General features: G+C 36.0%; 1 protein-coding gene across 4 annotated transcripts in view; it reads right to left on the bottom strand.

The window, feature by feature from the left end:
- Positions 1–7,382: 7,382 nt before the first annotated feature.
- Positions 7,383–25,192, bottom strand: part of cacna2d1a (calcium channel, voltage-dependent, alpha 2/delta subunit 1a) — a 118,706-nt gene continuing 100,896 nt past the window's right edge. For 2 of the 4 annotated variants that reach the window (XM_038294777.1, XM_038294778.1), the window contains 8 exons: positions 21,322–21,474; positions 20,254–20,306; positions 18,303–18,358; positions 15,637–15,763; positions 14,540–14,655; positions 13,956–14,038; positions 12,187–12,275; positions 12,035–12,095 (listed from right to left, as the gene is read on the bottom strand). In XM_038294777.1, the coding sequence (XP_038150705.1) occupies positions 12,050–12,095; positions 12,187–12,275; positions 13,956–14,038; positions 14,540–14,655; positions 15,637–15,763; positions 18,303–18,358; positions 20,254–20,306; positions 21,322–21,474 (723 nt within the window). In that variant the 3' untranslated portion in view covers positions 12,035–12,049. Of the gene's footprint in view, positions 10,067–12,034; positions 12,096–12,186; positions 12,276–13,955; positions 14,039–14,539; positions 14,656–15,636; positions 15,764–18,302; positions 18,359–20,253; positions 20,307–21,321; positions 21,475–25,192 lie in introns of those variants that run through there. The other 2 variants (XM_038294780.1, XM_038294779.1) reach the window with 1 other exon arrangement.

Genomic DNA, 25,192 nt, shown 5'->3' with positions numbered 1-25,192 from the left:
GAACATTTGAGAGGAGTCTTGAATCTAATTCAAAGTGGTTAAACCTCACTGTGATTTAGGGTGGATGCATATGTTCCTCTCGAGCCCAAAGTCAAACCTTTAAAATTACCCAGAAGAACTGAAGAGGAGTCAAATGATGCAGAAACAAAAGAAAACCTCAACAATGACTAGGTGGTCTCAAACTAGCTCATGGTTGATCCTGTTTTTTCAAACATAACCAACCAAATTGTCTCAGTTTTTTTCCCTCCCAGGAAACATCTAGGAATCCATCTTGGCTACTTCTGTGGAAAAGTAAACCGGGTTTGTTTCACTTCTGCACAAACGCAGACTGTGCAGACAAGAAACAGGTTCCTCATGAAGACAAATGCGCTCTTTGATAAACTAAAGGTAGTCCCACTAAAAGCTCGCTTTCACAGAACAGGAAGGGAGAGCGGAGAAAGTATATCTTCTTCATCTCGAACAGCAAGGAATGAAAGGCATGAGCAAGAGGGTGAAAAGGAAGAGAAGTGCACTTTTTGGACAGAATGCTTTGATCCTAATTTACAAAGCCCTTAAATAATACAATTTCTATTTAGTGGAAAGCCAGTTTTATATAAATAAATCTGCTGGTGTAATTAGAGAATGTATAATGTTTATGAGTGTAATTACCATCACAATAAACTGTTCATATTTCCTCCACAAGCCGTTTACTTGTGGGACTGCAGGCTAGATGTGCTGGGACGTGAGCCCGCAGAGTTGGGATAACAATCAAAAACACAACTGACCTCTGAATGTAAACCAACAGGTTCATCTTGTTGCCAGACGCAAGAGACAGAGCTGCTGGCAGGAAATCCTCCGTGGGCTGTTGACATCACAGTTCATCCATGACAGACAAGGAAAAACACTTTTGGAGAGGAAGAGTTTGAGGGGAAAAAAGGGTTAGGGAATCTGAGCAGACAGGGTGTTGTCACCAGGAAATATGACTAAGCATGGTGATGATCTTTTAGCATTACAGTCACTCAAAGAAATCAATGCAACATGCAAAATAAAACAAAACTACAGATACTATTCTGTCATAACCAAGATATTGAGTTTGTATTTTCTTTAAATGTGTATGCAAGTGAAATGTTCATTAATGCTTTACAGCAATTTTGTCAAGAGTAATTTACAATTCAAAGCCTTTAGAAATTATTTTGTTCACATTTTGTGAGTTAGTTGGATTTTGGATGAAAGCCCAATTTAGAACCAAAAGGAAAAAATACATCATCTGCTCAATCTTGCAAATACATTTCTGAAAGTTGTGCCTTTATATTCAGCCCCCTTCACTTTGACATTTTTAGATGAAATCATCCCATGATTACTGGCCTGTTGGATAGTTTTAGCTAGGTTTTTAGATCTCAGTGTTTTGATAGTTCAATCTGTTCCTGTATCCTGTGTTTTTTCCCCAATTGTTAGCATAGTATTTGTTTATCTCCAGTCAGCCTTCCCCTCAGGTGGCTCAGTTTAGTTTCAGTCTCAGCTGCAACACATTCAGTTAACCAGACTCGTATGTTCACCGTTCTTCTATTCCTTCTCTTAGTTCATCTATCCCGTCTCCTTTTAACTGCCTGAAATTGGGTCCATTTCCAAAAGAGAATGTAACAAATACAATGCAACCAGTTGCTTTCAGAAGTCACATGAAAATTATATGAAATCCACATGTGTGATCTAATCCAAATATAAATACAGCTATTCCTAAAATGTTTAAGAGTTTGTAAAAAAAAAAAAAAGGAAAAACTATTGAAAAAATTGTGAAGACCAAGGGTGATATCAGAAAAGTGAGACTTAAAGTTATAAGTGGTTTAAAGTAGGATAAATTAGTAGAATGATACTCCTTGCTTTTGTTATCTCTGGTTCTACTATTAAAAAAAAGAACCCAAGCTCCCAAGATAACTTGCTAAAAAAAAAATCAGTCCGAACAGGAATATTTTTCAGATAAGCAGTAAAGAGGCCCACAGCGCTTGGAAAGTGATCAGTTTATGCTGTGCTTTCATTGCTATGCAGATGAGACCCAGATTTATTTACCTCTAATATTTGGTGAAATTCAGTTTATTGAAACTGCAGGATGTTAAAATGTGGATGGATCTGAGCTGTCTTAAGTCAAATAAAGACAAAAATGAAGTCATTGGGTTATGGAAAACTGACTACCTTTATTATCAATCTTGCAATTATTCTTCATAATTACTGTAAATTTGACTGTGAGGTCAATGGAGTAGCTCATTTTTTTATTACCTGCAGCCAATTAGCAGAGTCCAGTATTTTTTTCCCCCTAATGATGCCCATGATAGGGTCATTCATGCTTTTATCTTTTCTAGACTAGTCTACTGTAACTCTTAACACTGGGATTGACCAATCACCTCTCCCTTCTCCAGCTGGTTCAAAATTCAGCTTAAAGACTGTTGAATAAAGCTCTCTGTACACTGGGAAGCTTTTTCTCTCCGGTTCGTTTTCCTGAAAAGAGATCACTGGGGACAAACTCTTTAAATAACACTTCATAACTTATATGTATTAAATAACCATGAGACATGACAACAGATTTTGATAGAAATTGTAGCCTTATCAAAATATTACACTTTGTTCTTAGCTGAAAGACACCGCTCTCACTCCAAAACATTTGCCACCTACAGAATGAAGATTAACTGTATATCTGAACAGAGAAACCTTCTTAATTAGATAAGCTACTTGAGAAAACCTCAGTTCTGACACGCATCAGGCAGCTAATATTAAGGTGTAATAAACTCACACACCATCGATGATAATTATCCTAACAAGCCTAATAACAGAAACAAGAAGATTTGAGCACATTATTCCAATTTTGCATTCTTTTTTTTTTTTTGGGTAAGTTTTTTTTTCTGTTTAGGAAATGTCACAAAATATTACTATTTGTTTTTAGCTGTAAAATGATTTGGTTCCACTTTATTTTTCTGAGTATATATATTTAATCTTGTAGGGCTCTGAGATTTGAAATACTTGAACTTTACTCACAACTAGAGGAGAGAGCGCCTTTTCAGCTGCAGCTGCTAAACTTTAGGATGGTGTCCTTTTTCCATGATGTCTTCAACAGCTCTTAATGAATATAAATCTATCAAAAAAATATATATTTTTAGTTACCTAATCCATGTACCATTTAGGTTCTACTTCATATTATCTATTATTGAATCCATCTAAAATGAACCCTGTTAAAACACATTGTATAAAGTCTGTACTTAGAAAGTGAAAAAATGTGAAAACATTTCAAGGGGTATGACATTTTTTACAAGATACTGTAATTTTAAATCATTGGTCCCAGAGCAGTCATTCAGCTCCGGGCTACTGGAAAGAAAGAACCTTTTCATTAAAATAAAAGCTAATGACATCAAAACTGGTCTCATTCAAAATGTCCCAAAGCAACTTCATTTCTGGTTATCCTTGTGAACTAGGGTACATTTTATGTTTGTAGGAAAGAGCAAAACTAGAGAATGGTTTTTCAATTGGGGGCAGTGAAAAGCTGAAGCCTTGCAAACTTTAGCACAGCTGGTTTCAGATACACGTGTGAACTGTGTTAACGGTCACTATTTGATCAACAAACAGCTGGAAAACAGGAATTACTGTAAATTTACAGGTCGTTGCTAACGGACTTGAGCTAAATTCCTTGTAAAATTCAGTGTGCCGCCTTCTTAAGAAACTGCTGGCTGCTGAATTGTTAGCTTTAAATTAAACATTAAAGGAGCCAACTACTGAAAATTGTGCAGGCTTACAAACATACATAAAAACATCTGCTGTGGACACAATCACGCACATGGGTAGGTACAAACTTCAAGTATAAACATAACAGAGTAATGGTAACATTTTTATTATGAATATACCTTATTTGACATTAGCAAACACCTTTGTTAAATCTCTTCCTTTTTGTTTATTTGATTTAAAGCTTAGAACTTTTCTTATTTTCTAAACAAGCTCCACAACGGAAAAAAACTATTGAGGGAGTCTCAGCCCACCAAGACTACAGCTTTAACAGTTTGGTGTGACATTACGTTTCCATCCACAGACAATCTGCCCTAAGAGAGCAGTGAAATATATATATATTAAAAAAGAAAAAAAAAATCACAAAGCAATCATCAAAATTCCAGAGGGACAACCGACACGATCTGTATCGAGAGCACCAACAGAATCAGACATACTTTATACCACACAGTCTATATTATTCCTGAGGTGACAGCATCTGATTTTAACACTTGGAGCAGAATGGAACATCTGGACAAATAGGGCGGTTGTCTCTGCTCTTGTTCATATTGATCAGCTTTAATATGCACAGTGTTTCTTTGATGAAACTAACTTTCCTGACCATACCAGCATTCTTAGCCCAAAATCTACAGCTCACAAAACTTGGCTTAAATTAGATGTACTGAATTTTAATTGCAACAGTATAAACTGATTTTTTTGTGGGGGACTTGTTTTGATTTTTATGCACGTACTTAATTAAAAGTAATAAAAACAACATGGTGTTTTTTAGGAAAGTTTATCAGATCTTGTGGCTTAATGCTAGATTAGGATAACAACATTTCCAAAATGCATCTGAAGCTAAATGTAAATCCTAATCTGATTAGGAGTTGAGGTGTTAAACAATAATAAACTGTACTTGCAGTTTTGAGCGCTCAATCCCTCCAAGTAGTTTTTGTGCATGACCTGACCACTATTTAAGTTTTCAGGCCATTTGTTTGGATTTTTTAAATCTAAATTCCTAGCAGTAATTGTTTGCATGAAAATGTTCTCCAGAGAGAACATAGAATGCAGGAAAAAGCATACACATTTTATGTGGTTCAGAGAAAAGGTCAAAGTTTACAAAGCAGAATAAAAAAATTCTTCATAATTGTCAGGACATGGTTAACTGCATCAGCACTAACATGTTAAAGGCTGCATTATCAAAAAGTCATCAAGAGAGAAAACATGCTACCTTTAACCTGGTGTTTCAACAGATTACCCAGCATGCAGGATCAGTTAATTGAAGTCTGTAGAGTTAGATGTTACGAAGCATGCCCATGTCAATGTAATTTGGAAACAATCACAACACTAATCTAGTTTATGTAGACTGATGTGTGGTGCTTCCCTTTACTTAAAGGTGTAGTGGAGGATGTTCTTTTTCCTGGTGGATCATCTAAATAAAAGGTCCACCTAACTGCCAATCATTCTGGTGATATGTTTACGTAAGGCCGTCCTACGAGCTCGTCCCCATTTTCACTTACCGGTGGTGAGTCTGATATAGTGGAAAATTTGCAAATCACCTTTTGGAAAATAAGCTTGTACCTGTATGAGTGATGCAAACAGAAACTTAAACACAGCGTGCACAAGGAGAAATGGGCTTGTGCAAGCTCTCGCACGAGTCTAATAGGCGTTCCCTCGGAAGCGGTCACAGAGTTGTGCATGTGCATTTCTTTTTGAAAGAGGAGAGGGCGGGCCTTTTCAAAAATTCTTCAAAATCCTCCACTATACCTTTAAGTGTTGGGTATATTTATTGCCATGTCATCAAGTTTAAGCCTCACTATCTGCAAATACCCCGACAGAGATTTGGGACCCTAACAGGAATCCTGTTCAAGACATCTGTAGTTTGTTGTTTCACCGATTAATCTATGCTGCAGTCTCCAGAAAGCTTCCTTCTTTGTGAAGTGGTGTGATTAATGAAATGGGCAACAGGATAAGTAAAGTTCACCGATAATCAGCCCACTTTTTCATTATCTGTATTACTCAAGCAGGCTATTTTCCAATAGCAATAAGGCAGGACTGAGCACACACTCCTACTGGAACTAGAACATCTTTGGTAGAAAGGAAACAGTCTATATAAGACAGCTGCATACATTGATTTTAAAATGATAACTAAAACAGAGCTATTTAGGAAAAGTGAAAATTGTGTTTTTATGAGTCAATGTTCCTTTATTACAACTATATTTGTTTTCAAAAGAAGGACTTTCAACATTGGTAACCAGATCTGTCACTGATATTGCTGTAAGCAAAATAATTTACCATTAAATTTGGTAGATTGATACAGACCTAAAAAAGTAACACAGGACTTCTGCTATTTCCGGTTAGGTTGTACCAGGCTCTTACAGCAGATGCAAGATATTCAACTCTGTGCAACAGAGTGTTAAGATACAATAATACAGTCTAATATTAGAATAAATGCTTAAGCTTTAAGCATTGTGTAACATAAAACAAAATATAAAACAATATATTTTTCTTCATGTTTAAACTTTGCAGTCAAATGTGCAGTATCTCACAACGAGTTTAGTTTGTTTTTACGTGCTGCCTCTATTTGGAACAATGAAAATAGCTCACAGACAGATTTTAAACTCAAAGCAAAACTGCTATTCCCTGAAGGCTAAAAAATGTTTGTGCATGATGTTCAAGTGGATTAACAGAAAGCTTAAAATGAATCTTTCATATAAATTATTTGATGTTGGTATTGTTGAACATGATAGCTAATGTGGAGTGTTAGAAAGTGTATGCTAATATGTTACCATAAAAAAAGAAAAGCCTTTATCTGGCAGTATTAGTCAAAGTCTCAACAGACAAAGAAAACAATTTGGGGCCCATCAGATAAAACTATCAACTTTAAGAAATTAAAATTGGATCCTTATGATGCCTGCATCTTAATTCCATCTGCAAACACAGCTGAAAAGTAATTGATCAATACTGCAGAAAATGATCAATTTGTAGAATATGGGCTAAATCACTGGTATGATCTAAAAAACATGGAAGATGTGAGCCAGTTAAATTTAACAATGCATGTCAACTTCTTGCTCATCAGGTTTTCTGTCTGCAGTAAAGCCAAATGCTGTCTCCCAAGACGACGGCAGTATTCGCTGATTATATGTTGTTACACAGTGGACAAATGCTCAACAACAATGATATGCGTTCCAAGGTTACACATATGAAAAAGCAGAAGCACAATGAATATCTTATCAGCCATCTCCATGCAGCACAGGAGTATAATTGCAGGAACTTGAGTCGTGCTTGGTAACATTTTTATACATTATATAATGGGTTTCTCCATACAAGTTTAACAATTTGGCACTTCTTGATAGTCACTAAAGAGGAGTGTAGAGACTTGCTGTTCTTGTTAGTCTAAAGATACAGAGAATACCATAAGCATAAACAGTGCACCTCAAACAGCTTGGAAATTGGTGATTATGTTAGTTTTCGTCATTATACCACAAAACCCACTAATCTTCTGTTGACATTAAATGCAGCTGAAAAATGTTTTCAGCCACAGAAATGAAACCAGGAGGTGGTTGGAGTTAATTATGAAGCAATGAAAATTATCTAAACATTTTTTTAAGATGTCCCTAAAATGGTTACAGTGTCAGGATCAGATCCCACAAACACCCAGGATTGGTTTCAAGTGGCATCCTTTTTTTTTTCATTGTGGATTTCCTGATTTGTAAGCAAACGTTTCCCAATGAAATATCTGATGTGAGTAATCACAGAAGGCAGCATTTCCAAACAAACACACTGGCTTGGTTAATTTATAGGCATCAGGCACTAAAGAGAATTACACAAAGGTGGATAATCATCTTATATTTAACTGCCACTTAATTGAACTGATGACATACTCACAAAGAACATGAAAAATAACTTTCTTGCATTTGTAACCAATCGTAATAAGATGGTTTTGGCTATAAAATGTGACCCAAGTTCTCAACAAAGACATAAATTAAAGTAATTTCCAACATGTTCAGACTTTCAGGGAGCTTGATTCACTGTGTGGCTTGCAAACATTGATGTTTATTTTGTTCTTGTCCAAGAAACTGATAGATTTACTTTGTTTTTGAAACAGTGCTTCGACGAGTAAGTGGATTCATGAGATAACAAAAGCTTAAATAAATAAAACAAATCCCACTTTTGTTTACAGTGAAACCTAAATCCATATACATGTTTTCTTTAAATATATATTGCATATAGCAACTTGAAAAAGTATTCATAGTCCTTGATTTTTTTTTTTTACAATTTCTAATAAAATCACATACATCTATGCATTACATTAGGGAGGTATGCGATATACTAATATAATGTAGCGTGTAACTGAAGAGGGAGGAAAAAGATTCCAAAAAATGGAGTAGTGTTCTTTGTTCAGAACACTACTCCGATACCCGTAAATTAAATCCAGTGCAACACTTTTAGTACATATAGTCTATCTTCGTACAGAAAGCACTTTAAATCTCAATATGACATCAACCTTACTATGAAACATGGTGGTGGTGGCATAACGATGTGAAAAAGCTTCTTTTCCAGTAAATATAAGAAAAACGGATTAGAATTAATGCGAAGAATGATGGAGGCAAAAGGAAAAAGTAAAGGACGAGCAGTGTAGGCGTGAAATAATTTCTCACAACATGGCTGCAGCAAAACATGGTTCTATAAAGTATAGACTTTAAGGTGCTAAATAAACATGCATGCCACATTTTTGCATCATGTGTTACTTTGTGCTGGGAAATCACATGAGATCTTCCCAAAACGTGGAAGCATGTATCTGTAATGTGACATAAAAAAAAAAAAAAATTTCAAAGCTTATGAATACCTTTGCAGTGTGCGTAAATAATGCAAATACAAGGCAAAAAAACAACAATGATTTACCAAATAACATCAGCTCCCTCTTAAAGAATTAAGAGTCAATAGAATAGTTAAGAATGTGGAATATATGTACCTTGACTATAAAAAAAGTGAAAAAAAAAAGTGTACAACACAAATCTTATTTATTAAATTGACCAATTGCTATAACTGGTAGTTATAGTGAAAGTAAATACCTTGTTCTATCTTGTCATTCATGCGCATGTAAATATTAAAAACAATCAACATTTTATGTCTTCAATTAAGGAAGACAAGAGGGCCTAGGGTTTGTAAAACTGGGCTGTATTTTAAATTTCAGTGCAGATATTAATTTCATTTAAGAAGTGACGGTGAAAAATATAAATGCTATTGTTAAACAAATCCTGAACAGACACTTCACTCAACCAATAAACAAATTATTATATTTAACAGTACACACCATTTAGCAGCTACAGTCTACAGAGGATTAGAGTCACACAGTCTAGATGGCACTAGAAATTTTGCCAACTGAGCCACAGAGGACCTAATACTAATTGTCCAGATTGGTTAATGTGCACTATGGCAACACGTTTACCCTGGAGCAATCCTTAAGTCAAAAGAAAAAAATATCAAGGTGGAAAATTCAAGCAACTCCTGAGCGAAGACCAAAAACCAGCTTTAAATCGAAAAACTCACACCCATTACGAAGTGCTGTGTGGCAGTAGAAGAGTTGGGTTTTGTAAACAAACATTGCAAAGGACATGGTTTCCAATCTTTGAGCAGAATATGTCAGTAAAAACTAAAGACTTTTGTGATGGATGCTATAAGAATGTAGTGTTCTCTTAAAACTTTGCTTTTATTACAAAAAATCCAACTGAAACTGAAGAAAGAATAACTAAACAAGCACTTTAAATTAATTTCTAAAGAAATTTTACTCTTGCAAAGGGTAGACTTTTTTTTTTCTTGGCAGTGGTGAAAAAACTGCTCAGTATACGCAATAAACAAGCCGTCTACTCGCAATGTAGGCCATGTTTGACACTTTAAAGCAGTCCGACATCTTTCAGGGGGACAACGTAAAAAGATGGAGTTAAAAAGTTGGTTATCAAAATCAATTTGTGGTTTTTTTTCAGCTTAAGAAAAAAAGACAGTCAGGAGTGAAATTATTTTAACCTTTATCAACAAACAATGCTTTATTTCACCCCCCCGAAATGATGACGCTTTTAGAAAACCATGAATAATAAATAAATTCAGACTGTCTTTTGTTTGGAGCGCCTTTCGTCGTGTCCTTTGGGTGGCAGCTCTGGATGCTGGTAGCCGTGTCCATCTGGAGAGAGCAGACATATTGGGCTGGATCTTTTCTTTGAGGTCATGATGGGATGGCATGGTGCCTGGAGTCGGTCGCGACCCAGAGTAAAACCACCTGAATGATCGCCATCAGCCAAATCGACGGATTCAGGCTGGATGCCCCGCCACAGTCAAGGTCCTCCTCCTGGGAAAAAAAAAAAGTAATTAAAGACCAATTTTTAGAACTTGAAGTGGGTGAACTTAAGCTCAAACTATCAGGTAACAAACTTTGCACTTTTAGTAATACTAAACTAAATATTCAATTGACCTTTAAAATGGATAGACAACTCATCAAGCCATTGGAAGCAAATACATACATTTCAATGGTATTCAGGTTATCATTGTTAACTAGGCTTAAGTTTTACAGCTGTTAAAAAAAAGTTTAAGATGTGATTGCAGCCTAAAGACAATTTAACTGCAGGTCAGTTCAATAGCAAGCCATGCTTATGCATTTTCTTTTTTTTTGTCAATTTACAAGACTATAAATATGTAATTTAATTCTCCTCTTTACCAAAAACAAATTTATTGACAAAAAAAGGCAAAAATGACCTCTAAAGCAGATATAAGTTAGTTATACAAAAAATATAATGGTGTCTTATAACAAAATGTTTTTTATTGTATATATAAATATATATTTTTATTGTATATATAAAAGTTGCCAGCTTTATTGGATTTTTTTGTGGCTAATCATTCATAAAGTTTTTTACGTAGATGCATGAGCTACGATACCCTTAAAATTGGATTTGCTCGGTATTCCTTTATTGCTCCGACTTAAATAATTTGCTTTAATGAATTTGCAGATTAATCTAATACATTATTTACACATAAATTTGTCTAATCTTAAAAATTATTTTCAAAACCCTTAACTTTATTGATTTTTTGGAGCAGTCATGAGTTCACCAATTTCCAGATTTTTCAAACAAATGAAGAGGTTTTAGTAACAACAGCGCACCCTGTGGCAGCTAAATGATACTGCAATCTTGCGTAACTAACTTCAGGAAGCCGCAATGATAATCTAAGATACTTCCTCTGACATCATATGCAAGCCTGTGATTTACATAAAGGTTTTCAGGCAATTTTAGAGATGATTAGACATATTTGTTAAGACTTTTCTAAAGACGTTTAACTATGTGGTCCTCATATGTTTCACCTACAACGGTTTAAAAGGAATTGGTGGCAAAAAGTAAAGATAAGCCTCATTTATTTAAGATACGAAATAAAATAAATATGGATAATCATTTCTTGTTTTTCATTAATACATTTTTCAATTCAAGACACTGGATTCAACTCAGCATATTTTAAATTGATGGCAAGTGGGACATTTCTTCAAGAAATCAGTCCACAAGTCGCAACAGAAAAAAGCTGCAGAACATTCAGATTTAGTAGATTTGTTATTGATAGAGAAAAGAGGGCCATTGGTGTAGTGACCAAGGTAACAATTCACAACTGAGAGCAGTTTAAATTAACTTAAATAAAAACATATAAAATAAATACTGTCATTTAGTTGCACCTACCTGAGACAAAATGTACTGAGCATTAAAAAACCTGTTCAAATTCCTCCTTCTGAAGTCTAGATGCATGCAGACATGTCCTCTCCTCCAGTGGGTTCTGACATTTTTATCATTGGTTTTTAAAAAAACATTTGGTAGCTTTTTAGAATAAAGATATAAACCATGCAGCCAGATCAAATACTTTTGTAAATACTATATTTAAATACTTTTGCAAGACAATGAAAAAAGCTTGATGTGTACATGTGGGAAGCAAATTAAGGAAAGTTCTGATTTTTTTTTGGCAAATGTATCGACGGTTGAGAAACCTTAAAAGAGACACATGAAAATCTGCAAATGAGAAGAGAGTGATCTGTTTTTTTAAGTGCCTGGATACATTAGGAGCCACAAGAGCCATAGGAGACTCTGTACCGAGAGACGGAAAATGATAGATGAGGAAAGCTACAAAGATCATGGCTGACAGTTCAAAGTCAGGTGAGATGGAGAATACATTGAGGAGAGACAGACAGAGACAGGGAGGTGAAGTGAGGCAGTAGTAAAATTTAAGCGAGTGACAGGCGATGAGGACAACTGTGGGAAAACAATGGAAAAAGGGAGCAAAACAGATATTTCAAAAAAATCTACAAGATATAAAGTGAGCAAAAACAAACAAGGACAAAAACAAGACTACAAGAGATAGAATAAAAAGACTATTAGGTTCAGTTAAGGAACATAATGATATGTTCAGGAGACAGAGAACTTGCTTTATGCGACTGACCCGAGACAGCACATGAACAGCGGCAGCAGTAACATGAGCAGAGAGGAAGCCAATGGGGAGCCAGCGCTCCTTCGGCACATGGCCTCATCCTAACCATCAACAGACAATCACAAGGCAAGACAGAGAGAAAACAGAGAAAGAGAGTCATGCAGCAAAAGGTCAACACAGTTAGAAATCAAACGTAAGCAGAACACTTTGCTTTAGTGAAAGTATACAAAAAAAGTCAGATGCATTCAATTAAGAGGCAATAAGAGTTAGTGAGTGGGTGAGTGTTTTCACTTGTGTGAATGAAAGAGACTGAGCAGGCTTAGGAGGTCATTAGTGAGACAAAAAATTGACAGACTAAAAAAAAAAGAAAAAAAGAGAGACTTAGATCCAGATAAATACCACTTGAGCTTTGAGGTTTCACAAACAGATTATGGTCAGCTCACAAAAATGCTTGTATTGCTTCATTATTCATTTGTTTTTAGAACATCCGACTATTTATCTCTGCATGGGAAACCTTCATCCACTTCGCTTCAGGTAAACAAAAATAAGAATAGAAATAGAAGTGTGACATGCAACAGGTGAGGATTTTAGCAACAGAAAAGTGCCAGGGTTATTATCCTTCAATGATCTGCTGTTATTTCCATAATAAAAAGTGAATTTCCCTTTTTTCCAAGAGACTTAAATGTTTACATGTTCCCTTTATTTTAAGCAGTGCATATATTAGCATACATCAGCCATTCTAAAGATTTCTTAGGAAAGATTTACATACTCATATACCCTGATGAGGCCTGTTAATCAGAATAAAAGTACTTTTTCATAATTAACAACCCTTAAGCAGGTAAACATGCCTATTATTAAGGCCACAACTCTGTTTCAAAATGTTTTTGATTTGTTTGATGTAATATTTTAATATCTATTGTTTTCATTAGTTGGGAGCAGGAAATCACCAAATTCTTACAGAAAAGCATGGCTTGAAAATACTATATGAGTGATAAATATATGTAGTGTTTTGAGTCAATTAAACTTCAACAATGTTTTAATTTGAGTTACATTAACATTTATATATTCCAGAATGGCTGCTCAAACATACATGATGGATGTTTGGATGGATTCACAAGTTATGCATCAAACTATGGCTGGATTAAGTGCTCAATGGATAATATGTTCAGTTTGTGTCTATCTAGCTATGGGATTGATGGATAAGTGCATTTACTGTAGATGATGATGATAAAGTCAGAAATTCCAAAAATATTTTATGACGATTTTCTCATCAGGGGATTCAAAATTCTGGAATTTTTTTGGGAAATATGGATAATAATACATCATGCAATTTGAAACTGGGGAAATGCATAAATACCCAATGGGAGTCATCACCAGAATCTGCTCAGTCACTTAACTATGTGGCAAGTTCTAGCATCTTTCAACAGCTTACAACTTACTATGGACCTTGATTCACCTTAACTGCTCTCATCTGTCCCATTTCCTGCAGCATCAGACAGCTATAAACCCACCATTTACAGACCACTGCTGTTTAAACTATTCTAAAATGTGTGCCATTAAAGTAAGGACGCACACCTATAAAAATATGAAAAAACAAAAACAAAAAACAAATCACCTTATGCCATTTTTTAAAATCATTTTTTAAGAGGTTTTTTTTTTTTTTTTTCTTGGCAATTATTTGTGGGGGAAATGTAGACAAATCAATACCATAGAAGTAAAAAAAAAAAAAAACTAAATTACCCAAATAGAAAGATGATTAATGTATAATTAAAGCAACTTACGTGCTCGGTTTGATCAAAACAATTCATAGGGCCTTTCCTGTGGCGAGGTCTGAGAGCCATTTCGCAGGCATCCGGCCCATCAGCTAGGACAGTCAAATAGGAAACCATAACCAAATATCTTCGTATGGAAAGCTCTGATTACAGAAGATCACTAAAGCTCAATAACGTAAAAGACAACATTAAATATTTAAAATATGGATCTCAAGCAGATTGCTCAATACCTCCATGACGTGGCAGTCTTTTTCAACTCTATTGGTTTTCCAAGAAACTCCTCCTATAATTGACTGCAGGCTTGTGTGTTTGAAAGAACATCTTAGATTTGTTTGTCAGCTACTCTGCAGACTGATCTCACACAGCCATGTGTGATACAGACACAGAGACACAAAGCAGAAAAACAGGAAGTCTGTACCAATTTGTTATAGTCACTTATGGTGGATATTATTGTTCTTTATTATGGTTACTGAATCTGTATATCTATAACAGCGACTCAACATGATGTCTTTACAAAATCTGACTTTAATTCATTTATCAAAGATCTCGAACGCATACAGTCACATGGAAATAAAGTTTTTGTAAAAGGATACATGCCTGTTCTTCCTGTACTAACTTGGGCGTGCAAAATGACTGGCTGTCACCTTGTTGTCTGTCACTTATGATAAAGACCAGGTTTGTGTTGGGCACCTTTTCAGCAAGGTATTGCCTAGAAAAAAAGAGGACAGGAAAAACAAAAGAAAGGTTTGTTGACTTCAGACGCAGGAAAATAAGGAAGTTGAAATATGGGTAAAATAGGTAAATGGCTAAATGGGTAAAAGACTCTAGGATGACGTTTCACCCTAAGTTTTGTTTCTTTAAAGCTTACCTTTGGAGCTTTGGCTCTATGTTTGAGGTCATTGTCCAGTTTACCTGATAGCAATGAATCTTCCAATAACGTATGACGACAGAGATTTCCATCATGCTCAACATTTTGCATTGACCACCAAAGTTGCTAGAACATTATTCACATCTAGCAATAAACTGCTTTCACTTTCTTTGAATAAAATATTTAACCTTTCTACCCTTTTATCAAGGCCAGCCTTGTGAAAGCCCTTACAATCAGTTGTAAGGGATTTCAAAAACTTCAAAAGTGTTTTGCATCCAAAAATTCGATCTCTGCAGCTCCTCTGGACTAACCATAGCCATATTAATTATTTTCAAGAATGGGTACTTTAATCAACTTTTTAATGCTCTAATCCACCTGTCAGTAAATTTGAATTACTACTGTCAGTCTTGACAGGTTTGCAAATACGACATACTCTTTCCATTTTTGGATGATGGATAGAACAGTGGTTTCAGGATTGTGATGTTATAACCTTATTTCAACTTAAAAAAACTCAGGGTGCTGTTTGTCTCATTGCTTGTTGTATTTAACAAGAACTTCCTCAGAACAGATGCATTTTTACTGAGATTAAAACTGGTTGACTGCTGAAAGGAACTAGCTACTTTAGGGTAATCAGAGTAAAGCTACACGCACTCTCTACAGGTTTACTTTAGACAAAAAATAAAGAAGTCTTACTTTCACAAGGCAACATACTAATATTTGGGGAAAAGCTAATTCAACCACAATAATTTTATTTTTTAGATTTTCACTGAGAGGGAATACACAAGAGAAGACAAGTTAGGATGGCCTTAAGGGAAACTTTACCTGGTGGAGTTTGCACACTCAAATGACCCTTCAAAAGATGAATCCTTGTTTTCATAGAAGTACTGAGTTTGCTCTGTAATGCACACCTCCTTAGTCATTGCATCAGACTCTGTGTCATCCATCTCAGCTGTAGGGGGATATGAAAGTATATTCAGGTCACACTTCATCAGCCATATGCTTAAATACAACCACCAAGTAAACAAATGTGTCCAGATAATTTTAATCCCAACTCCCATTTTAAGAAGCCAGAAACCTCTGGATGATTCTGCCTAATGGAGGAAAAATTAGGACACAAATACAGCAGCAATAATATAAATTTCCAGATGCAGACAAATTTATGGGACACCTGATAGAAAGATTTGCAAAAAGCCTTCACATAAATCTGTGTAATTGTAGACATTCTTTAACATTTAGAATCATTACTTTAGAGATTTTAATTTCTAGGTAGTAGAAGTAGCCACATTTTTAATACAAAATGTTTACAAAACTAAACAGAATATTTACCATAAAAAAGTATGCACTTATTCAAAAACTGACATTATCTTCCTATAAAATCTTGTCAAGACACTTATTTTAAGTGGCAACAGCAACCTCAAATTCAGACATTTCAAACATTTATTTAATCCAAAACATGCATATAGTAAGAGAAGAATGAATCCAATAAGAGAGGATCCCCATCACAAAACAGAAAGTCTCTTTTTGGGGTTTTGTTTTTAAGCCGCCTGTGATCTTTTGTTTCCAATACTTCATTTGTATCCACAGGAGATACACAGAAATTCAGCAGCCAATGTGTCTGGTTCACATGTGCAACATCTGAATTTCTCAAAAGAAAAAGGCTCAATTGTTTCTACACAGTTTTACCTTTGCCAAATATATATAAAAAAAGTCTTCAAGCCTATTAGTACTTTTTTCCACAAGATGGTGGTTTGACTATTTTAAGAAACTTGTGCCACAGTCTGACTGAGAGCTTCCAGCTTTTTCAATAAACCAGAAAGTTTAAGTAATAATGTGAATAAGTATCACAGTACCACATCACATGGGCAACTCCAAAGACTTTGCAAACAAAGTCAAACATTTAAAGATGGTGCCAGGAGAAACCCTGGTATATTTTGATGTTACTTCTCTTTTCACACATACCTATATCAAAAGCAGTGGAAACGGTCAGGAAACGTCTTCAACAAGACAGTGACCTAAACAACAGGACTAATTTCACTCCGGACCAAATCTGCACCCTACTGGGCCTTTGTCTTTCCACAACCTATTTCAAGTTCAGGGATCATTTTTACAGACAGAGGCATGGTTGTGCCATGGGATCTCCAGTGTCACCAATTGTAGCCGATCTTTAAATGGAAGAAATGGAAAAGAGTACTTTAGACACATTCAGAGGAACACCACCAAACCATTGGTTTAAATATGTGGATGACACATTCATCAGAATCCAGCTAAAAGAAGCTGAAGCTTTCACAAGACACAGCAAGTCAGTTGACCACAACATCAAGTTCACCAGAGAGGATGCCAATATCAACAAGCTACCTTTTCTGAACTGTTTGGTGAGCATGGAAGGAGATGAAAACCTCAACATTGAAGTGTATGGAAAATCCACTGACACAGACCAATATCTTCTTTTTGACTCACACCACCCACTGGAACACAAACTTTCTGCCATCAGAACCTTATAACACCGGGCCTGAGCATGAAGGGAAGCATAAAGAACAGAAACACATCATAGATGCTCTTCAAACCCAAACTAGGCGTTTGTCAAATCAGCAACAGAATCCAAAAGAAACGCAGCAGAAGATAACAGTGAGAACATTAAATGCAAAAAACATCACCATCCCATATGTTGCTGGAGTATCTGAAAAACTCCAAACACAAAATCCCAGTACATTTCAAATCAGCCTAGTCCCTTAAACAGAGACTAGTGCATCCTAAGGACAAACCCCCCAGACCAAATATGAGCAGACTGGTTTATGCAGTTCAATGCAGTGAGGAATGCTCTCTCTTTATATTAGAGAAACCAAACAATCTCTCCACAGACGCATGGCCCAACACAAGAGAGCAACCTCCTCGGGAAGAGACTGTGGTACATCTATACCTTATGGACAAAGGTCATCCTTTTGAGGACCAAAATGTTCACATTTTGGACAAAGAAAATAGGTGATTTGAGAGGGGCATGAAGGAAGCCATCTATGTTAAGAAAGAAAAAACAACCTTAGAGGGGTTGGACTCACATTTCAGCTTTCAAAAACCTACAATGCAGCAATTGAGTTGATCCCTTCCCCTTTACAGGGGAACAAAAGACCTCACCTACTCAGCCAGGCCAACAATTCCCTTTAATGACAACCCTTTCAGAGGCATAGACAAGTATGGGGCATTGCAGGCTAACAACGGAAGCCAAACGACCCCCATTCCAAAGGGGTGGACATGTTTTTCCGTTTCAATTTGCATGTTTTCTAAATAATAACAAGGCCTTGTTGGGCTACTGTATAAAGCCTTGAACTCAATGCTATTTCTGACATTTTGAATTGAAAAAGCTTCCTGGATGGGAATTCCACTTTTTTTAAATGCCTATGACCTGGATGATTGACAATGTTCATCAGCACTGTGAACAATGTTTACAGCATCATAAGTACATGTTACTTTGGTTAAAATTAGAGGCTGCTCACCTGCATCCAGAACATTTGGGAGTGTGATGCTGACCAGCAGCTGTTGCACAATTGACCTAAATCCAAAAAAACATTCAAAGACAAAAAATTAAACAATGAACCAATCTGAACCAATTAGATGTGAATCTCAATTATGCAGGATATCAACAACTTGACTTATTTGGGTGACTAATAAAAAAAAAATACTCTGGTTTATAGATTAATTACAAACAGGGTGATCCTGACTGAGAATGGTCACCAACAAACAGTGGGATATATTTCAGTCATTTATTTATGTCCATTGTGATCATTATGGCCGACAACAAACAACAACCCAGCATTTAGTTTCTTCTGCTGGAAAACGAAAGCATCTCCAAAGTACATATTAGAAAAGGGTCGAGTTTCCTCTCTTGGTGCAATCAAGAATCTTTGCCCTCATTATGAAACCATAGGTAGAAATTAAAGCATAAGCATCCTTAGTGTCCTTCAGATAAACAAAAACAACTTTAAATTTCCAAATGCCTTTAAAGAAAGAGTTGAAGAGAAAAATTTAAAACGAAAAAGTAAGGAACTTGTATAAGATGTAAAACATTTAAAATAAGACAAACATTACATAGGGGTTCCACAAGGCTCTGTTCTTGGATCACATTTTAATATTTAGCCTCTCCCTTTATTTCAGATAAACAATACATAATCTCTTCCATATATCCATTCTTATAAAAAACATATTTCTATTACTGCATGCCCACAGTCTTCTTTAGTCAATGTGGACTGATTGCATATATAATAAGGTAAAAGAGAATGTCAGTGTTTTCGTTCCAAAGGCTTAAACTAGGGTATAAACAAGATCCAAGATGAAATGCTACAGAGCATGAACAAACAAAATAAACAGTCCAAATCTAAGGCGTTAATATACATCTAAAGCAGCTTCAAAAAGTATGAATAATTAAATACCTGTCAAGACAAGGAAGAAATAAATGGTTAGATTATAGAAATGGTGTCTGTAAAGCTCAGTTAAAAACTAGAAGAGCATTCAGAGGGAGCACACCTCCAAGAAGCAAATTTTGCCTTATATTGTGTCTTTACACAATCCTGAAAACATAACCTCCTTGGCAGAGGAGACAAAGGAGGAGGCCAAAGCCCAACAGGAAAAGAACATCTATTACTAGCTGTCAAATTACTGCACTACCTGTTGTTGCAAAAAATCTTTGTCTTTGGTCTTAAAACATTTTAGTTGGTGGTCAGATAAGAACCATGTAGACCATTTAGGTCATCACACATTGATTTGCTCTGTGTTCCCAGTACCAGGGTAAATGAGGCAACATCTAGTTTTTATTGTCCTGGGCTCCCAGAGGAAAAACTCCCTAAAAACCTGAAAAAGGTAGAATCTGTTGGTTCCTTTCAGGACAGAAAAATGTAACTGTTTCGCTTTGCTGTTAAAAAAATTATATGTTTTAAATAGTTTTTAAAATACATAAATCAAATAAACATTTATTAAATTCTTGTTCATACACATTCAAAATGATCCGTGCAAAAAAAAAAAAAAAAAATCAGATCAAAACTACAAACTAGCAACATGAGTGACTCAAAGGCTCGACTGCATGGTATTCTTATTGGAAACATCTGAATGTAAGCTCTGATGGTGAACATAGCCACACTGTCTGTGGCCTTCAAATTTAGTTTTACAGGACATATTGTAATACAAGCTGGTGATGACATCAAGACAGTGGGACTGAGCATAAATCAGCGGAAGATTTTGTGGAATGTTAACCATCCTGGGAACAATTTATCTATTAAACAGATGCAATACTGTACGAGCATTTGGAGGAACACATCCTTGCCTGCTTTTCATTAAAAACTGGACTGAAGGATTTACAATGTTGGCTATAAGATGTTTAAATTTTTAAGAAAAAAAAACTGGGAAGAATGTAATTGCATCCATTTCAGAAAAAATAAACTAAAAATGACTCACCAGGCTGCAGCTGTTGCCCACCATCCCAAGTTTAATATATCGGCTATTGTGGGCTAGAAAAGACACAAAAATAAATGCAAAAAATCCGACAATGAATGAAGAGATTAGCAAATCATACTAGGCACATCCTGTTTATTTTCACAGTGGCTGCACAGTGCTCAGATTTACAAGGCACAAATACCAACAGACCCCGCCAAAGATTTTTATTTTCTTCTCTTCACTGAGGAAATGAGAACACGGTCCTCCTCAACAGATGCAGGAATAAATATCCAAACAAAGCACCGGCAAGAAAACAAAGTAGCCAATGGTTCAAGTGAAAGAGCCAACATGCTGCTTTGATTAGGTCTAGCATGTGAGGGTCTTGTTTAAGAGAGTTGCCGCTGTATTCCTGCACTCCAGTTAATGGCGGGTTGAGTCATCAAGGACTTCTTAAACCGACCGTGTTAGAGGCATCACTGGCCAGCTGACGGGTTCTTTGAACAGTGGTTACCGGAGGCTTTCATCCCATCCTGATCAATCAAGTGGTTTGTACACGTTTGAGTTCAGGACAGGAATTTAAATGTTTTCATCTGTCCATTGATAAATGCAGATTTTTTATTTTTATTTTTTTAATATTTGAACACTTTTGTTCCATTTTCTGGGTATCAGTTTGTCTAAAACTTGAAAACATCCAGAGAAATAGTGCTTGGATACAATCTGCTCCATTTCTCTCTGATTTGTGCGTTTTGTGATGTAAAGCAGTACTTGTTTCTGCCATTCTCCACGTGTTACTCAAACACATTAGACCACCTAATCTTGTTACTGTTACAGCAACTCCTACTCAAACAATTTCACCATGTTCCTGAACTCCCGCACACATCCCCTCATCTGCTATAGAGATCTATAGATCTAGATATATGGCTCCCTGGTGAGTGATGGCATGTGTGTGTGAACAGGCAGATATAGGTTCAAATTGCAACACTTGCCATCATCTCTTTATGGAATTAAATGAGCAAAACGACATGTATGAGTACTGAAAGGTGTGAACATGGATGTGTGGACTTTGGGTCTCAGGCTTGTGTAACTTACTACATAGATTGATCGCAGGCCTGCAGCCGCCTTGCTCTCTCTCTTGGGCTCACAAAGAGACTGGTAGTCATAGGTGCTCTTTGCGGTGAACAGTGACGAGTTGACCAAAGCTCTCATAAGGTCAGGGTCAATGACGCCAAAGAACTGGCCGATCTGAAGTTAGAAACAGGGAGAAAAGTTTTCCATCAGTCCTAAGGTTCACATTTGGTGGAGAGTTCAGGGTTCATGACATCAGTTTTTTAAAAAGTAGAAACCTGATTCCTAACAAAAACCGAGAGTAGAAGACGAAGAAGTAAAAATTTGCCCGGGGCCAAGAGGCAAAATCTCCTGGTGTGTGACTGCATGACCTCAAACTTCATGGGGGAAACAATTTCGGTAACAGGGGCCAGTTGAAATGTTGGGAATGGGAGGAGGAATTATAAAGCACAACACTTGGATTTTTCTTACATGCAACATCATTGAAAAAAAAACTTAACACCTAAATTTTATGGAAATAGAACAACACACCTATATTATATTTCACTGGTATTTTGCGCCACAGACAAACATAAAGCTGTAAAAAAGGATGAAGTGGAAGCAAGGATTTTTCTTGTTTTGTACGCATAAAAACCTAAATAGTGTTGTATATTTCTATTAATACCATCTGACTAATTTCTCTATTCCCAGTGAACAAAAACCATGGCAGATAACAAATATGTTTTCCTTTGGACTTTTATTTTAAGCAATGGTTGTGTTCTTGTCACACTCACTTTGTGGAGTGCCTGACTAATACCTGCACTGCTAAATGCAGTTCATACTGGTCTGATTTTGTAACTTATTCTTTACCAGATTTCAGGTCAGATGGCTCGTATTATCCTGGGACCCATCTCAAGGCATATCTCTATGGGTTAGGAGATACTTCCACCAAACAACTCTATTGCTTATTTACTGTAAGTTTCATGTAAATGGGAATTGGCGGTTCTAATAAAATCAATTTATACATTGTTAGGTTACAGAAAAGTCTGAATATGATGTTTGATCTCAAAAGATCCTCGCCAACGTTATTGTTCAAATCCCAACTTGAAGAATTGAGAGGTTCACCCATGATCACTCCTTTCAAGAACCTCAACCATATCATTGCCTTACAAAAATATTAACAGACCTCAACAACAAAATTCATTGTGTTTTATCTGGGGCTTTATGCTATAGACAAAACACAAAGAGGGTAATTGTAGCTTCCATCAGAATCGCTCCCAGGAGCATCCATTTACCCCAAGCAGCTCTTCAATTGCTGGTGAGGGGAAGCCTCATGCTGTCTTAAAAACACAAAGTTTGTAGTTCTAACATGATGAAATGAGCAAAAGGTCAAGGGTTACACATATTTTTGAATGACAATATACACAGAGTGCTTGAACAATGATTTCATAGACACTCAAAGCAGGATGACAGAGTTCATTACAATATGGTGAAAACAGTCCATCTAGGCAGCTGTAATCTCAGAGGTGTGACATGACCGCGTGCTTGGAAGTGTTTAAGCACTCATGTATCCAGGTGGGAGCTCTCACATACAGTAAGTATCTTGTTGCACATGTGCTTAAATGCATGTGTGAGCACTTTAGGAAATGCAAACTATCCTTTTCCTTCCACTTGGTAGGGTCACTGTTAACAAGCAGCCCCTCCACACAAGCTCTCCACCTTCTAGCCAAATGATATATAAATCTCCCAATCCATAAGGTAACTAGAGCCTCTCCTCTTTCTGAGCTCAGAAACAGAAAATAATGAATTAACGGTCTCGGCCTCACCGGCTGCGGACTCCCCAAGGGTTCTTAGGAGTATGAAAAGGAATGAGCTGCGGAGAGAAAGTCCTAAAGAGGGAAATAAGTTTTTGCTCCACGAGGAAATATGATTGAGCATGCACGGCCTTTTACAAACAAGGCTGCTGGCCTTTTAATACAGCTGCCAAACATCAGAGGACAGCTGATTTATCCAACACACACCCAGCCCTGATGAGGACAGAGTCAAAGCTGTATAAAAAGAAAAACAAAACAAAAACATTAATTCAAGTGTCAACTCCGGCTTCACTCTGCTTTGAGCACAAGAAAACAGGGGTGGGATCTTTTATGTGGCTGGGTTTGTTTGTATGGAGGAAATGAACGATCAAATTCTATTAAAATGGTTTTATTAGCACAGATGTTTGTATGGTGTAGACAAAAGTACTAAACGACTATAGAGGAGTATGGTACAAGTAGGAGTGGAAAGAAAAGAAAAAAAGTTGCTGACAAGATGCCTCTAAAAATGGTAGTTGTAGATTTCTTTCCAAACCGGTTAAAGAAGGCCATTAATGGGGCTCCATCTAATATTATCTATTCCAAGGCCCAGACAGGGCTGACAGTCGGCCTAAATGGAACTCAACACAAAAACATGTGTATTATGTACTTTTCCTTCCCTACGTGTTGGTACCTCTAATTAAGATGTATAAAAACGCTTCAAAAAACTATCCTTTTGCAGTAGCATCACCTCACTAAAACCTGTAGAAAAATGCAGCTGTTAAAGTTAATCACATGCGGGCCCGCCTTAACATTTTTAAACAATCTATAACAAAAATTACAATGTAAACACTTGAGAGGATCCCGTAATATTTACAATTTCCCTCTTGCAAAATAAGCAACATAGAACATCAAACCATTCAGGTAATCATGTATACACCTGTGGTGTCAACTGATTTTTTGAAGTTTTAAACAATCTGACCTCTGGACATCGGTGACACCAGAATCAAGAAACAAAAACACATTCTAAACCCTTTAATGTCACAAATCATTTCTGGGTCAGACTTCTATCTCTGAATGTTGGTACTTTCCTAAAATACCTGCTTAGAGGAATCCTATTTGTCTTATGCCCTCTGGTGGATTACTTACATATTCATAAGGCAAATTTATTTAGCTCAATTTAAAAGTCCTTGACAGATGGACACCTATTAAATAGAGTAGAGTCCCTTTTCTAATGGTTACAGAAGAAACAAAATGTCCAAGCAATTCTCTTTCAACACAAACTTTGGGGGAATATGTGTCACTTTCTATACTTCAGGTGTACAGATGTAAAGTTTTTGACAGACCAATTGGTACACAGAGTTTTGTGGATTTTTTGATACAATCTGTACCTAAATTGCCAACATAATAATTTACAAATATTTATAATCTTATCTGGACTTGAATACATTTAAGAAAATACAGCTATTTTCCATCTCCAGTCCTTGGCCAGGTCACGCATTCAACATGCATACAGTCAGGCCAGCCATATACTCTGTCTGCAGCCATTCACACAGAACAATCTGATCCAGTTACAGTCATTTAGCAAACAGCCATTTAAGGAAATCTTCAATCTAAATGCTTTAATGATTTAATGACATCCCTATGCCTATTCTTTAATTCTTTATTTAAAATTTAAACTATTTGATAATACGGATAATACGATTTTATTAAACTCATTGAATAAACAAATGTTTGGATCAGGCTTTCAAACTCTACATGTTTGGAAAGAACTTTACATGTTTCTTCAAAAAGAAATCAACGATTTAGACTTTTGATTCAAGTCAATGATAACCACTGGTGTCAAAAGTACACACATTTTTTACTTAAGTAGAAGTATAGATTCTGCAGTTTAAAAAAACTCAGGTAAAAGTTGAAGTATCAACTTGACCTCTTTATTTAAGAAAAAGTAAACAAATATGTGCTCCAAAAACTACTTAAAGTGCAAAAGTATAATATATATAAAAATGTAATATTTATATAAAAGTAATAAATTGACTTTTATTCATTCCTTGCACTGTTTTTTGCACTATCACTATATCTGGATTTATAGCTATACATATATATATATATATATATATATATAT

Source organism: Cyprinodon tularosa, unplaced genomic scaffold (genome assembly GCF_016077235.1).
Source record: "Cyprinodon tularosa strain WSP-4 unplaced genomic scaffold, ASM1607723v1 ctg345, whole genome shotgun sequence".
NCBI classification, from domain to species: Eukaryota; Metazoa; Chordata; class Actinopteri; order Cyprinodontiformes; family Cyprinodontidae; genus Cyprinodon; species Cyprinodon tularosa.
The sequence above is the reverse complement of the archived record's forward strand: the minus strand, read 5'-3'. Positions and strand labels throughout refer to the sequence as shown.